We start from the raw sequence: 15020 nt of genomic DNA, 5'->3' as shown, positions 1-15020 counted from the left end.
CCCAACTCGGTTCCACCTGGCCCAATGGATCCTCCTAGTTTCCAGACCGCTCCACCTTTTCCTCCAGCCGGGGCCCCCCCATTCCCAACTCTGGTCTCTCCTGGCCCAGAAGGCTGGTGTCCAGGGGGGTGCCCGGCTCCTTGGTGGGGTTCAGCCTTCCCAGCTTGCAGGTGGGGTCCCCCCCAATGCCCATCCGTGGCCCAGGTCGGCCCCGGTGGCCCTCTGGGCTCCTCCCCGGGGTCCTTCGATGCCCAGCGCCCGCTCCCGGCTCCGCCGCGGGTCCTGACCGATGCGGGTGACAGATTTGTTGAGCACGGGGGACAGCGAAGGGTCCAGGTCTTCCTGTACGTTCTGCAGCAGCACGGGGGAACCAAACTGGATGGCCAGTTCCAGCGTGCGCAGGTAGTCGCTCATCTGCAGGTCGATGATGTTCAGCTTCTGGTGGCGGGGGTGGACGGAGGGACAGGAGGGTGTTGGGAAACGCAGGAGCCAGAGGACCCGGCTGCTCATCCTGGCTGTGCCATGAGACCTTGGGCAAGTCATTTCACCTCTTCCAGGCCTCAGTTTCCTCCTCTGTCAAGTGGGGACTCTTTCCCCCACGCTGGCCCTTTTTTTGATATCTGTTAAGCTGTGTGCCAGGCACTGAACTACGCGCTGGGTTAGATCCAAGATCAGCTCTGCAGCTGAAGGGGCAGGGCTGAATGGGACCAGCTTATCACGGGCAGGGAATGTGTCTACTAACTCTTGTTGTATTGTATTCTCCCAAATGCTTAGTAGCACACCGCATAATATATGTGAGAAGCAGCGTGGCTCAGTGGAAAGAGCCCGGACTTTGGAGTCAGAGGTCATGGGTTCAAATCCAAGCTCCGCCACTTGTCAGCTGTGTGACTTTGGGCAAGTCACTTAACTTCTAGAGTGTGAGCCCACTGTTGGGTACGGACCGTCTCTATATGTTGCCAACTTGTACTTCCCAAGCGCTTAGTACAGTACTCTGCACACAGTAAGGGCTCAATATATACAATTGATTGATTCTCTGGGCCTCAGTTACCTCATCTGTAAAATGGGGATTAATTAAGACTGTGAGCCCCCTGTGGGACAACCTGATCACCTTGTCACCTCCCCAGCGCTTAGAACAGTGCTTTGCACATAGTAAGCGCTTAATAAATGCCATTATTATTATTACAGTGCTCTGCACATAGTAAGCGCTCAATAAATACCGTTGATAGATTGATAGATAGATCAGGTTGGACACAGTCCCTGTCCCACGTGGGGCTCACAGTCTTGATCTCCATTTTACAGGTGAGGGAACAGAGGCCCAGAGAAGTTAAAGTGACTTGCCCAAGGTCTCATGGCAGGTAAGTGGCAGAATCAGGATTAGAACTCAGGGCCTCCTCCTGTTCCCTGTTCTCCCTCCACCCTGTAGAATGTCAGCTTCTTGTGGGCAGAGATCACATCTACCAACTCTGTTGTACTGGACTCTCCTAGGCGCTTAGTGCAGGGCTCTTCACACAGTCAGCACTCAATAAGTACTATTGATCGATTGATAGCTTGGACCATGAGCCCCACGTGGGACGGGGACTGTGGCTGCCCCCTTTATTTTAAATGGTATTCGTTAAGGGGTTACTGCGTGCCAAGCACTGTACTAAGCACTGCGGCAGATACAAGTTAAGAAGGTTGGACACATTCCCTGCCTCGTGTGGGGCTCACACTCTCAATCCCCATTTTACAGGGGAGGGAACAGAGGCCCAGAGAAGTGAAGTGATTTAACTAAGGTCATAAAGCAGACAAATGGCGGAGCCAGGATTAGAACCCAGGTCCGTCTGACTCACAGGTCTGAGCTCTCTCCACTAGACTACGCTCAGTTACCTCATCTGTAAAATGGGGATTAAGACTGTGAGCCCCACGTGGGACAACCTGATCACCTTGCAAGCGTTTTGAACAGTGCTTTGCACACAGTAAGCGCTTAACAACTGCCATTATTATTATTATTACGCTGCTTCTGACCTAATTATCTCGTGTCTGCCCGAGCACTTAGTGCAGCACTTGGTACATAGTGAGACCTTACAATAATACTAACAATAATAATGGCATTTATTAAGTACTTTCTCTGTGCTGGGGAGGTTACAAGGTGATCAGGTTGTCCCATGGGGGGCTCACAGTCTTAATCCCCATTTTACAGACTAGTTAACTGAGGCACAGAGAATCAATCAATCAATCGTACTTATTGAGCACTTACTGTGTGCAGAGCACTGTACTAAGCGCTTGGGAGTACAAGTTGGCAACATATAGAGACATTCCCTACCCAACAGTGGGTTCACAGTCTAAAAGACTGAAGGGAGGAAGAGAGCTAGCTTGGCAGATGTGGGGAGGGAGGGCGTTCCGGGCCGGGGGGATGACGTGGGCCGGGGGTCGACAGCGGGACGGGCGAGAACGAGGACCAGATAGAGAAGGGCAGATAGGACATTACAGAGATGGCCAATAGAACTAGAGGGAACAGGGGGGATAGGTCCATACTGAACAGTGGGCATAGGTCCAGCAGGGTGGGCGGCTAAGTACAGAGGGAACAGGCAGGGGCAGGTCCGGAGGGAGCGGGCGGGGGCGGGTCCGGAGAGAGCCAGGCTGCAGTGCCAGAGAGCGAAGGGGGGCAGAACCAGACAGAGGAGGGGTGACAGGACCAGATAGAGAAGGAGAGTAGGACCTTACAGAGAAGGACAATAGGACTAGAGGGAGCAGGGGGAATAGGTCCATACAGAACAGGGGGATAGGTCCAGACAAAGCAAAGCCAGGGAATACTTCCAGACAGAATGGGGGGCAGGGGGGCATGGAAATACTTCCAGAAAGAGTGGGGGGGGCGGTCCAGTGACAGTTGGGGGGGCCTGTCCAGAGACAGCGGGGGCGGGGTGAGAGGTCCGGGAGGGGGGAGGCCGGGGCCGGAGAGAGCCGGGCTGCAGAGCCAGACAGAGAAGGGGGGCAGAACCAGAAAGAGAAGGGGTGATAGGACCAGAGAGAGAAGGAGACATAGGACCTTACAGAGAAGGCCAATAGGACTAGAGGGAACAGGGGGGATAGGTCTAGACAGAGCAAAGGGGTGGGGGGAGAATAGTTCCAGACTGAGCAAGGCGGGAATAGTTCTAGACCGAAAAAGGCAGGAATAGTTCCAGAGCGAGCAAGGTGGGAATAGTTCCAGACGGAGTCTGGAGAGAGCCGGCGGGGGCAATTCTGAAGGGAGCTGGGGGTGGGCAAGTGGGAAAGGAACGGGGGAGCAGGTCCGGAGGGATTGGGGGGGAGCAGGCGGGGCAAGTCCCGAGGGAGCAGGGGGGCCAAGTCTGGAGAGAGCCGGGCTGCAGAACCAAACAGAGAAGGGGGGCAGAACCAGACAGAGAAGGGGTGATAGGACCAGGTAGAGAAAAAGAGATAGGACCTTACAGAGAAGGACAATAGGACTAAAGGCAGCAGGGAGCATAGGTCCATACAGAACAGTGGGGATAGGTCCAGACGGAGCAAGGGGAGGGAATACTTCCAGAAAGCACGGGGGGGGCGGTCACGAGAGGCGGGGGGGGGCCTGGTCCAGAGAGAGCAGGGTAGGGAACCGGTCTGGAGAGAGCAGGCGTGGGCATGTCCGGAGGGAGCAGGCAGGGGCGGGTCCGGGTCCGGAGGCAGGTCCAGGGTGAGCCGGGGTGTGTGGGGGCTGGTCCAGAGAGATCCGGGGGGGGGGGGGCAGTCCAGGGAGAGCAGGGGAGGAGGTCCAGGGAGAGCAGGAGGGGCATGTCCAGAGGTGGTGGAGGGGGGATGTCCAGAAAAGGCGGGATGGGCATTTCCAGAGAGGGTGGGGGTGGGAGAGAGAGGGTCCAGAGAGGGAAGGGGGCGGGCAGGGCCAGAGATGGCAGGGCAGTCCAGAGAGCAGGGCATATAGGTCCGGGGAGGGGGAGGTCCAGAGAGGGTTGAGGGGGTCCAGAGAAAGCTGCGGGGGGGCGGGGTCCAGAGAAAGCTGGGGAGGGGCAGTCCAGAGAGAGCTGGGGGGGGCAGTCCAGAGAGAGCTGGGGGGGCAGTCGAGAGAGAGCTGGGGTGGGGGCAGTCCAGAGAGAGCTGGGGGGGGCAGTCCAGAGAGAGCTGGGGGGCAGGTCCAGAGAGAGCAGGGGCATCGGTCCAGAGGGGGCGGGGGCAGGCATGTCCAGATATGGCTGGGAGGGGCACCATTTGATAGAGAGCCGTGGGAGGCAGGTCCAGAGAGAGCGGGGAGTGACTTGCCCAAAGTCACACAGCTGACAATTGGCAGAGCCGGAGTTTGAACCCATGACCTCTGACTCCAAAGCCCGAGCTCCTTCCACTGAGCCACGCTGCTTCTAAGCAACACAATTATTATTATTATTAAAAGAGGGGCCTCTGGGAGGGGCCTGGGCCAGGGGGAAGGGCCTCAGGGAAGGGAGATGGGGGGCTTCTCTTGGTGGGAGGAGCTTCTGGTGGGCAGCCGGGTGATGGAGAGGGAAGGGGAAGTAGTACCTCCTTGGCCTCCATGTTCTTGATCCACTTCAGGGCTTGGCCTTGGGGGTCGATCATCAGTGGCCACCTGGGGTGTCATAAGATCAATGAGGGGGGGTCTCCCTGAGGAGGAAGGGGGGCTCCAGCCATGGGCTTCTGGCCGTGAGATGGGAAGGGTCCCGGGCCTCCCACCCACCCATCCAGTCAGCGCCTGGATGATTTCTATAAATTACATTTGCCTTCTCTGTAACATCTCACCACGTCGGTCTCCCCCGTCAGACTCTAAGTTCATTATCACCATCACCATTATTACTATTATATTAATAATAATAATGGCATTTATTAAGCACTTACTGTGTGCAAAGCACTGTTCTAAGTGCTGGGGAGGTAACAAGGTAATCAGGTTGTCCCACGGGGGACTCACAGTCTTAATCCTCATTCTACAGATGAGGTAACTGGGGCACAGAGAAGTTAAATGACTTGCCCAAAGTCACACAGCTGACAGTTGGCGGAGCCGGGATTTGAATCCATGACCTCTGACTCCAAAGCCCGGGCTCTTTCCACTGAGCCACGCTGCTTCTCTCTGAGCCACGCTGCTTCTCTTAGTTAAGTGCTTTGCTATGGATCAAACACTGTTCTAAACTCCGGGGCCGACACTAGTTCTTCAGGTTGGCCACAGTCCCACGTGGGACTCCCCGTCTGAAGTGTAGGAGGGGGAACAGATATTTTATTCCCCATTTTACAGGTGACAAAACTGAGGCCCAGAGAAGTGAAGAGACTTGCCCAAGGTTACGGAGGAGATAAGTGGTGGAGCTGGGATGAGAACCCGGGTCCTCTGATTTCCAGGCCCAGGCTTTACCCCAGTGCTCAGGATTTGCCCTCTTTATCCACCCCACCCTCAGTCCCACAGCACTTCATCATCATCATCATCAATCGTATTTATTGAGCGCTTACTATGTGCAGAGCACTGTACTAAGCGCTTGGGAAGTACAAATTGGCAATCATAATCAATCAACAGCACTTACATCCAAATCCGCCATTCACGTGAACGTCTGCTGCCTCCCCCTCTAGACTGTAAGCTCGTTGTGGGCAGGAAATGTGTCTGTCCTATTGTTCTATCGTCCTCTCCCCGGCACTTAGTACACTGCTTTGCACACGGTAAGCGCTCCATAAGTACAACTGAATGAACTAATGATTTACCGACTGACTGACTGATAGTAAGCGCTCAGAGAGAACCACAATCATGACTACCGTCACTATCATTGGGCCGGCTGGGTGGGAGTCTGGGGCCACCCTTGCCCCCCGGGGGTCCATGGGCCGGGTGGGGGGGTCTCACCGGTTTCCCCGCGTGGCGATGATGCCGTTTTCGGTGGAGAAGGCATCCGACGGCAAGCCCTGGATGTTCCAGTCGCGGACTTTGGTGGGGTTGGAGAGGAAGCTGTCGAAGGTGAAGCGTGGGGAGCACGGGACGTGGAGCTCGCGGATCTGGAGGCGGGGAGGAGGCGGTGGTGGGGGACACCTCAGCCCCCCAGTTTGGAGGCTCCCCCCCTTTTCCCCACCCCTCGCCCGGCCCCCGTTCACCCCCCTCACCTTCTTGACCCAGATTTGGGAGACGATCTCGTCCCGGTAGTTAGACAGGAAGGGGCCCAGGTAGGAGAGGAAGGCGGCCGCCAGAAGACAGTCCCCCACTAGGTAGCCCAGGTCTGCCTCCAGGCCCTGAGGGGTGAGGAGTGGGGAGAGAGTGGAGGTTGTGCACCCCCCTCCTCCCCGGACCCCCGCAGGGGTGGGAGGAGGTGGGCTGCCTCAGAGGTGGTAAAGACAGCCCACCTCCTCAGGTCCCACCCCCCACCCCCTAGGCTCTGGTGGTCAGGATGGTCAGCCTTGGGGAGGGCCCAGTTGGCACCTCAGTTCTTCCCACCCCCAGCCCTGCTCCCTGGGCCCTGCTCCGGTCTCCTCCTAAGCTCCCAGGGAGATCTCTTTGGGGAGAAAGACTTCATCCCTTGCAATAATAATAATAATAATAATGATGGCATTTGTTAAGCGCTTACTATGTTCCAAGCATCATCATCATCAATTGTATTTATTGAGCGCTTACTGTGTGCAGAGCACTGTACTAAGCGCTTGGGAAGTACAAGTTGGCAACATATAGAGACAGTCCCTACCCAACAGTGGGCTCACAGTCTAAAAGCACTATTCTAAGCGCTGGGGTACATACGAGGTCATCAGGTTGTCCCAGGTGGGGCTCACAGACTCAGTCCCCATCTTACAGATGAGGGAACTGAGGGACAGGGAAGTGAAGTGACTTGCCCAAAGTCCCGCAGCTGACAAGTGGTGGCGGAATTAGAACCCACGACCTCTTACTGCCAAGCTCAGGCTCTTTCCACTAAGCCCCGCTGCTTCCCATGCAATCAACCTCAGCCAAGAGGGGCCGAAGTCACAGCTGTGAAGCTTCTCAGAACCCCTCCTGTCCTGCTCCCCCACAGCCCTGGAAGCCCGGACGGAGCCCTGCTTTCCCAGATCCTGGAAGTCCAGATGGGATGCTCTCCTACACCCCAGGAGTCCAGACGCGGCCCCGCTCCCCCCAGATCCCAGGGAGTTTGGGTGGCGATCTGTTCCCTCTGAGCCCGGGAAGCCCAGGAGGGGCCCTGCTCCCCCAGAGCTTGGGAAGTCTTCACGGGGCCCTGCTCCCCTAAATCTCTGAAAGCTCCGGAAGCTTCCCTCAGAGCCCCCAAAAGCCCAGATGGGGCCCCGACCCCCCTCAGAGTCCCGTAAGTCCCAGGCAGGGCTCCCTCACCTGCACAGTTTCCTCCCATCGGGCCTTCTCTCCGGCCAATCCCAACACCAGTTTCCCGGCCCGGTCCAGTTTCACTTCCATGTCTTCGGACCGTTTCCGCAGGTCCTCTTTCTGGGCTAGCTTCTCGTCGTACTGCTTCTTTAGCATCTCCAGTTTCTCCGCCACCTGGGGGAGGACCCCGTCCGTCAGTCAGCCAGTCGGATTTATTGAGCGCTTACTGGGTGCAGAGCGCTTGGGAGAGGACATTTATTGTTGTACTGCCCTCTCCCAAGCACTTAGACACATTCCCTGCCCACAATGAGCTTACAGTCCGGGGGGGGGGGGCAGACATGAATATAAATACATAAATGATGGAGATGGACATAAGTGCCATGGGCCTGGGCAGGGGGATGAGTAAAGGTAGCAAGTCAGGGCGACGCAGAAGGGAGTGGGAGAAGAGGAAAGGAGGGCTCGGTCAGGGAAGGCTGAGGGGATGTGACTTGGAAGTGGGGGTAGAGTCGTTGTCTGTCGGATATGAGGAGGGACGGCGTTCCAGGCCACAGGCGGGACACGGGCGAGAGGTCGGTGGCGACAGGGATGAGATCGAGGTACAGTGAGCTGGGGTGAGTGGCAGGCAGCCGGCAGAGCAGGCATCCCGGGGAAAGGAATGGGAAGGGAAGAGACCCAGAAGGCAGGAAAAGGAGATAGGATGCTCATTGAGAGGGACTGGGGCCCCATGGTGTAATGGTTAGCACTCTGGACTCTGAATCCTGCGATCCAAATTCATACTTTGGTGGCACCTCTAAACTGTAAGCTCGTTGCGGGCAGGGAACACGTCTACTGACTCTGTTACACTGGACTCTCCCAAGTGCTTAGTCCAATGCTCTGTTAACAATAAGCCCTCAATAAATATGATTGATTGATTGGAGGAGATAAGAGAAGCAGCGTGGCTCAGTGGAAAGAGCACGGGCTTTGAAGTCAGAGGTCATGGGTTCAAATCCCGGCTCCGCCACATGTCTGCTGTGTGACGTTGGGCTAGTCACTTAACTTCTCTGAGCCTCAGTTGCCACATCTGTAAAATGGGGATTAAGACTGTGAGCCCCACGTGGGACAACCTGATCTCCTTGTATCCCCCCCAGCGCTTAGAACAGTGCTTTGCACATAGTAAGTGCTTAACAAATGCCAGCATTATTATTATTATTATGTGGCCAGCCAGAGTCTAGGACTGAGTTGGGGAGGAAGACTGGAATTTTCTGGAAAAAGCCTAGGGGACGGGAGACAGGGGGATCAAGGCCTAGAGGAGGGGGAAGGACCAGTCGGGAGGACTTTCATTGGAGGAGGGGGTGGTGGGACGCGTGGGGGACAGGGTGAGCTGGGTGGGGGTCTTAGAAAGGTTATAATCACACTCTGATCTCAGAAAGTCATATCTCGTTCATTCATTCATTCATTCAATCGTATTTATTGAGCGCTTACTGTGTGCGGAGCACTGTACTAAGCGCTTGGGAAGGACAAGTTGGTGACATCTAGAGACGGTCCCTAGCCAATGGCAGGCTCACAGTCTAGAAGGGGGAGACGGACAACCAAACAAAACATATAAACAAGATAAAATAAATAGACTAAATATGTACAAACAAAACCTTCATTCAATCGTGTTTATTGAGCGCTTACTGTGTGCACAGCGCTGGACTAAGCTCTTGGGAAGGACAAGTTGGCAACATCTAGAGACGGTCCCTACCCAATGGCGGGCTCACAGTCTAGAAGGGGGAGACAGACAATAAAACAAAACATATTAACAAGATAAAATAAATAGAATAGATACGTACAAGTAAAATAACTAAATACAGTAATAAATACGTACAAACATATATACAGGTACAGGTACAAGGTAATCAAGTTGATCTCCCCTCAGAGAAGCAATGTGGCCTAGTGTATAGAGCCCAGGACTGGAAGTCAGAGGACCTGGGTTCTCATTCCAGCTCTGCCTGCCTGCTGTGTGATCTTGGGTAAGTCACTTTACATCTCTGGGCCTCAGTTTCCTCCTCTGGAAAATGGCAATTCAACCTCTGTTCTCCCTCCTACTTAGACTGTGAAGTCCATGAGGGACACCTCAATCGTATTTATTGAGCACTTACTGTGTGCAGAGCACTGTACTAAGCGTTTGGGAAGTCCAAGTTGGCAACATTTAGAGATGGTCCCTACTCAACAATCAATCAATCACTCAATCGTACTTATTGAGCGCTTACTGTGTGCAGAGCACTGTACCAAGCGCTTGGGAAGTCCAAGTTGGCAACATATAGAGACGGCCCCTAGCCAACAATCAACAAATCACTCAATGGTATTTATTGAGCGCTTACTGTGTGCAGAGCACTGTACCAAGCGCTTGGGAAGTCCAAGTTGGCAACATACAGAGACGGTCCCTACCCAACAGTGGGCTCACAGTCTAGAAGAAGCTTCTTGCCGTAGGGAGAAGCAGCGGTGGTAATCCGTGGCAATGAGACTGGGAGGGAGGGAGGAGCCCGGGGAGAAGGGAGCGGGGCGGGAAGGAGAAGGATGGCAGGGAGAGGAGAAGAGAGGTGAAGGGTGAGAGGGGAGGGGAGGCGAGAGGAGGATCTGACCTCGCGTAGCTTCTCCTGAGCCTCGGCCAGGGCGGCCTGCTTCTCCCGGAGCTGGGCCAGGGCTGTGTTCATGCGGATGCGCTTAGGTTCCACCACTCGGTAGAGCCGGCCGTAGATCTGGGAGGGAGGGAGGGAGGGGGATGCCCCATTGGACGCCCCAATTTTCCAGTGGCTACCAATCAATCTGCGCATCAGGCAGAAACTCCTCACCCTGGGCTTCCAGGCTGTCCATCCCCTGGCCCCCTCCTCCCTCACCTCCCTTCTCTCCTTCTCCAGCCCAGCCCGCACCCTCCGCTCCTCTGCCACCGCTGATCTCCTCACCGGGCCTCGTTCTCGCCTGTCCCGCTGTCGATCCCCGGCCCACGTCCTCCCCCGGGCCTGGAATGGCCTCCCTCTGCCCATCCGCCAAGCTAGCTCTCTTCCTCCCATCAAGGCCCTACTGAGAGCTCACCTCCTCCAGGAGGCCTTCCCACACTGAGCCCCCTCCTTCCTCTCCCCCTCCTCCCCCTCTCTATCCCCCCCGCCTTACCTCCTTCCCTTCCCCACAGCACCTGTATATATGTATATATGTTTGTACATATTTATTACTCTATTTATTTATTCATTTATTTTACTTGTACATATCTATTCTATTTATTTTATTTTGTTAGTATGTTTTGGTTTTGTTCTCTGTCTCCCCCTTTTTAGACTGTTGGGTAGGGACTGTCTCTATATGTTGCCAACTTGTACTTCCCAAGCGCTTAGTACAGTGCTCTGCACACAGTAAGCGCTCAATAAATACAATTGATTGATTGATTGATTGGTCCCGCCACTGCCCTCTGTCCACCTCGGCTCAACTCTCCGTGCCCTCTAAACTGTGGGCGTGCTGTGGGCAGGGAATACGTCTGCTGTGTCTTATAATCCAGGCACTGTACTAAGCGCAGGGGTGGACGCAAGCAAACGGGGTGGGACACAGTCCCCGACCCAGGTGGGGCTCGTAGTCTCAACCCCCATTTTACAGATAATAATGCCCACTGTTGGGTAGGGACCATCTCTATATGTTGCCGACTTGTACTTCCCCAGCGGCTTAGTACAGTGCTCTGCACACAGTAAGTGCTCAATAAATACGATTGAATGAATGAATAATGGCATTTATTAAGCGCTTACTATGTGCTAAGCACTGGGGAGGTTACAAGGTGATCACGTTGTCCCACAGGGGGCTCACAATCTTCATCCCCATTTTACAGATGAGGTGACCGAGTGCCAGGGAAATTAAGTGACCTGCCCAAAGTCACACAGCTGACAATTGGCGGGGCCGGGATTTGAACCCAGGACCCCCGACTCCAAAGCCTGTGCTCTTTTCCACTGAGCCACGAGGGAACTGAGGCATAGAGAAGTAAAGTGACTGGCCCGAGGTCACACAGCAGACAAGTGGCGGAGCTGGGATTAGGACCCATGACCGTGACCATGTTTATTGTTCTGTTGTCCTCGCCCAAGTGCTTAGTACAGCACTCTGCACACAGTAAGCGCTCAATAAATACGATTGATTGAGTGGCTCTCGGCCATATCTGCGAGGCCACCCCTCTGGTCCACCATTCCGTGACCTCGGTTCCGGCCCTCACCTCCGGACCCCCCAGCCACTTCCAGCCCCCCAAAAGGGGGCTTCCAGACCCTTCGTTATTCCGTCCCGATTCTCCCATCCCTCATCCCTCATCCCCCATCCCTCCCCTTGGCAGCAGGGCCTATTTACAGCCTGCTCCCTGACCCACTCTGTCCTACCGTCCTCTCCCAACCGCTTAGTCCAGTGCTCTGCACATGGTAAGCGCTCGATAATAATAATAATAATAATAATGTTGGCATTTGTTAAGCGCTTACTATGTGCAGAGCACTGTTCTGAGCGCTGGGGAGGTTACAAGGTGGTCAGGCTGTCCCACGTGGGGCTCACAGTCTTAATCCCCATTTTACAGATGAGGTAACTGAGGCTCAGAGAAGTTAAGTGACTTGCCCAAGGTCACACAGCAGACATGTGGAGGAGCGGGATTCAAACCCATGACCTCTGACTCCAAAGCCCGGGCTCTTTCCACTGAGCCACGCTGCTTCTCATCTTCTCATCGATAGATACCACCGATGGACTGACTGACGCTTGGCGTCTCCGTGCCTCAGTTTCCTCAACTGTCCACCCCGTCCTCCCTTCTGCTTAGATGGCGAGCCCCGGGTGAGACAGGGGACTATGTCCGACGTGGTTGCACCGTGTCAGCCTCGGTGATTTGAAGGTGCTTCCCAGCTGCACGGCCTAGTGGTTAGAGCTCGTGCCTGGGAGGCCAAAGGACCTGGGTTCTAATCCAAGCCCCTTCCACTTGTCTGCTGTGTGACCCTGGGCCAGTCCCTTGACTTCTCTATGCCTCAGTTCCTTCCTCTGTAAAATGGGGATTAAGACTGGTGAGCCCCATTGTGGGACAGGGCCTGTATCCAGCGTGGCTCAGTGGAAAGAGCCTGGGCTTTGGAGTCAGAGGTCATGGGTTCAAATCCCGGCTCCGCCACTTGTCAGCTGTGTGACTTTGGGCAAGTCACTTCACTTCCCTGGGCCTCATCTGTAAAATGGGGATTAAGACTGTGAGCCCCACATGGGACAACCTGATCACCTTGTATCCCCCCAGTAATTAGAACAGTGCTTTGCACGTAGTAAGCGTTTAATAAATGCCATCACTATTATTATTATTATTATCCAACCTGATTACCTTGTACCTACACCAGCCCTTAGTACAGTGCCTGGTAATAAGTAAGCACTTAACAAATACTATTATTATTATTATCATTATTGTTGCTAACAGCGCTTAGAACAGTGCATTGCACATAGTAAGCGCTTAATAAATGCTATTATTATTATTATTATTATTATTATTATTATAACAGCTCCCGCGGTGGGGGTGTTGATCATCTCTGACCAATAATAATAATAATTTTTTAAGCGCTTGCCCCTTGACCCTGGGGTCGTGCCCGCTCAGCTTTCCGCCCCCCGCCCCCGGCACGGCCCACTCACCTCCATGGCCCTGACCCACATACAGAGGGATTTGGCAGCGAGAGAGACGCGGCCGATGATGTCGGGCTGGAAATCGGGCTGGGCGCAATAGGCGCCGATCTTCTTCAGCACCTTGTCCGAGATGTTGTCCTTGTCGAAGTTGATCAGCTGCTTGATGAAATTCTGCTCCCCTGGGATTTGAGGGGTTGCGGGGTGTTATTGTAGTTGTTAAGTCCTTACTAAGCACCAGCAGATAGACTAACCTCCGGGGTGGAACCAAATTCATAACGTTGGACACAGTCCCTGTCCTTGTTAAGTCATCATCATCATCATCATCAATCGTATTTATTGAGCGCTTACTATGTGCAGAGCACTGTACTAAGCGCTTGGGAAGTACAAATTGGCAACATACAGAGACAGTCCCTACCCAACAGTGGGCTCACAGTCTAAAAGGGGGAGACAGAGAACAAAACCAAACATACTAACAAAATAAAATAAAATAAATAAATAGTCCTTACTAAGCACCAGCAGATAGACTAACCTCCGGGGTGGAAACAAATTCATAAGGTCGGCCACAGTCCCTGTCCCCCGCGGGGCTCACGGTCTTAATCCCCATTGAACAGATGAAGCAACTGAGGCCCAGAGGAGCAAAGGGACTTGCCCGAGGCCCCGCAGCAAGACAGGTGGTGGAGCCAGGATGAGAATCCAGGTCCTCTGCCTCCCAGGGCTCTTTCCACTAGGCTATGCTGCTGGACTTCCCTTCTCTGGGCCTCAGTTTCCTCTTCTGTCTAATGAGGATTGTCGCATTGTGCTCTCCCAAGCGCTCAGTACAGTGTTCCGCACACAGTAAGCGCTCAATAAATACAACGGAAGGAATGATTGAATCCGATAGTTTCTCCCTCCTTCTGTGGCCACCACCGTCCCACCTCCTACCCTCAGAGGCCCCCTGAGACCCAACCTCCTCACCCAACTGCCTCTTGGCCTCTGCCCAGGTGGGCTCGTTGCCCCGCAGGATCATCACGGCCTGCATCACCGTCTCCACTTGGGTGGGCGGCCGCCCGTAGGACTTGATCTCCGTCATGTCCTTCTTGTTCAGGGATTCAAGGGCCTGTGGGTTGGGGTGGAGCTCACTGGGCATAACGGGGACCGGGGGAAGGGACGGGGGGCTTTCCCAGGAGAGCCTTCCCCACTGCCCTCGGCTTCCTCCTCTCCCTTCTGGGCGGTCCCCAAGCCCGGCACCTTCATGGCCTCCTCCAGGGCCGGCAGGGCCTCCTCTAGGTCCTTCTGGGCGTTGTCTGCCAGGGCCTGGCACTTGATCTCTTCCGCTGCGATCTTCTCGCTGTTGGCCGTCACCGCCTGGGAGGGGAGGGTGGTTGGAGTGGGGGCCGGGGACGAGTCCATCTCCCTCTCCTTCGGCCCTTGGGAAGTCCCCCCCCCCACCTCCAATCTCGCTTCCAGCTGCCCGCAGGAGGCTTGGAGGAGCTTGGAGAGAATTGTGAGCCCCTCAGGGGCAGGGATCGGCCTCTCCCAACGCTAGCAGCTGGCCCTCAATCAATCCCACTAATCAATCGACCAGAGCCAGGGAATAGGCAGGGCTCTCAGAGATGGAGCCCCCGCGGTTGCGGGGCCGCGGGAGGGGTCCGGGGGTCACCCTAGGGAAGGGATCTCGGGGCGGCCCGCGAGGGGCGAGGGCACCTTCTGCTGCTCGTCGGCCTCCCGTTTCTGCTGCACGATGATGACGAGGTATTCCTCGCACTGCTTCTGGAACTCGGCCACCTTGCGCTTGGCGTCTTCCAGCTCCAGGGACATCACCTCCACCTTCTCGCGCGTCTCGTCGATCTTGAACAGGCCCGTCCGGAGCTTGTTGGCCTGGTCCGACAGTTCCTGACGCTTCTCTGCCAGCAGCCTGGGCGGGTGGGGGGAAGAAGCGAGAGACGGGGGAGGTGGGGGAGATCGCCGTCGGTGACCGGGTGGCGGGAGAGACGGTGTCAAAGTCACGGGGCGGGGGCACCTGAAGGAGTCGGTCAGTCGAGTGTATTTACTGAGCGCTTACTTTATGCAGAGCGCTGTACTAAGCACTTCGGAGAGGACAAAAGAACAGTCTGGACTGTAAGCTCGTCACGGGCAGGGAACGTGTCTACCAACCCTGTTGCAC

The 15020-nt window shown here is 55.1% G+C and overlaps 1 protein-coding gene across 1 annotated transcript in view; it reads right to left on the bottom strand.

Annotated features, from left to right (window-relative positions):
• The window catches only part of DNAH2 (dynein axonemal heavy chain 2), a 204084-nt gene that overhangs the window by 26874 nt on the left and 162190 nt on the right, over positions 1–15020 (bottom strand). The window contains exons 61-70 of the mRNA XM_038768829.1: positions 14561–14771; positions 14105–14221; positions 13832–13973; positions 12887–13056; positions 9868–9984; positions 7274–7438; positions 6070–6195; positions 5816–5964; positions 4501–4567; positions 288–438 (exon numbers count right to left, since the gene is read on the bottom strand). Coding sequence (XP_038624757.1) covers positions 288–438; positions 4501–4567; positions 5816–5964; positions 6070–6195; positions 7274–7438; positions 9868–9984; positions 12887–13056; positions 13832–13973; positions 14105–14221; positions 14561–14771 — 1415 coding nt within the window. The remainder of the gene's footprint in view (positions 1–287; positions 439–4500; positions 4568–5815; positions 5965–6069; positions 6196–7273; positions 7439–9867; positions 9985–12886; positions 13057–13831; positions 13974–14104; positions 14222–14560; positions 14772–15020) is intronic.

Source organism: Tachyglossus aculeatus, chromosome Y4 (assembly GCF_015852505.1).
Source record: "Tachyglossus aculeatus isolate mTacAcu1 chromosome Y4, mTacAcu1.pri, whole genome shotgun sequence".
In the NCBI taxonomy this organism is placed as follows: domain Eukaryota; kingdom Metazoa; phylum Chordata; class Mammalia; order Monotremata; family Tachyglossidae; genus Tachyglossus; species Tachyglossus aculeatus.
This window is presented reverse-complemented; position numbering and strand designations above follow the sequence as displayed.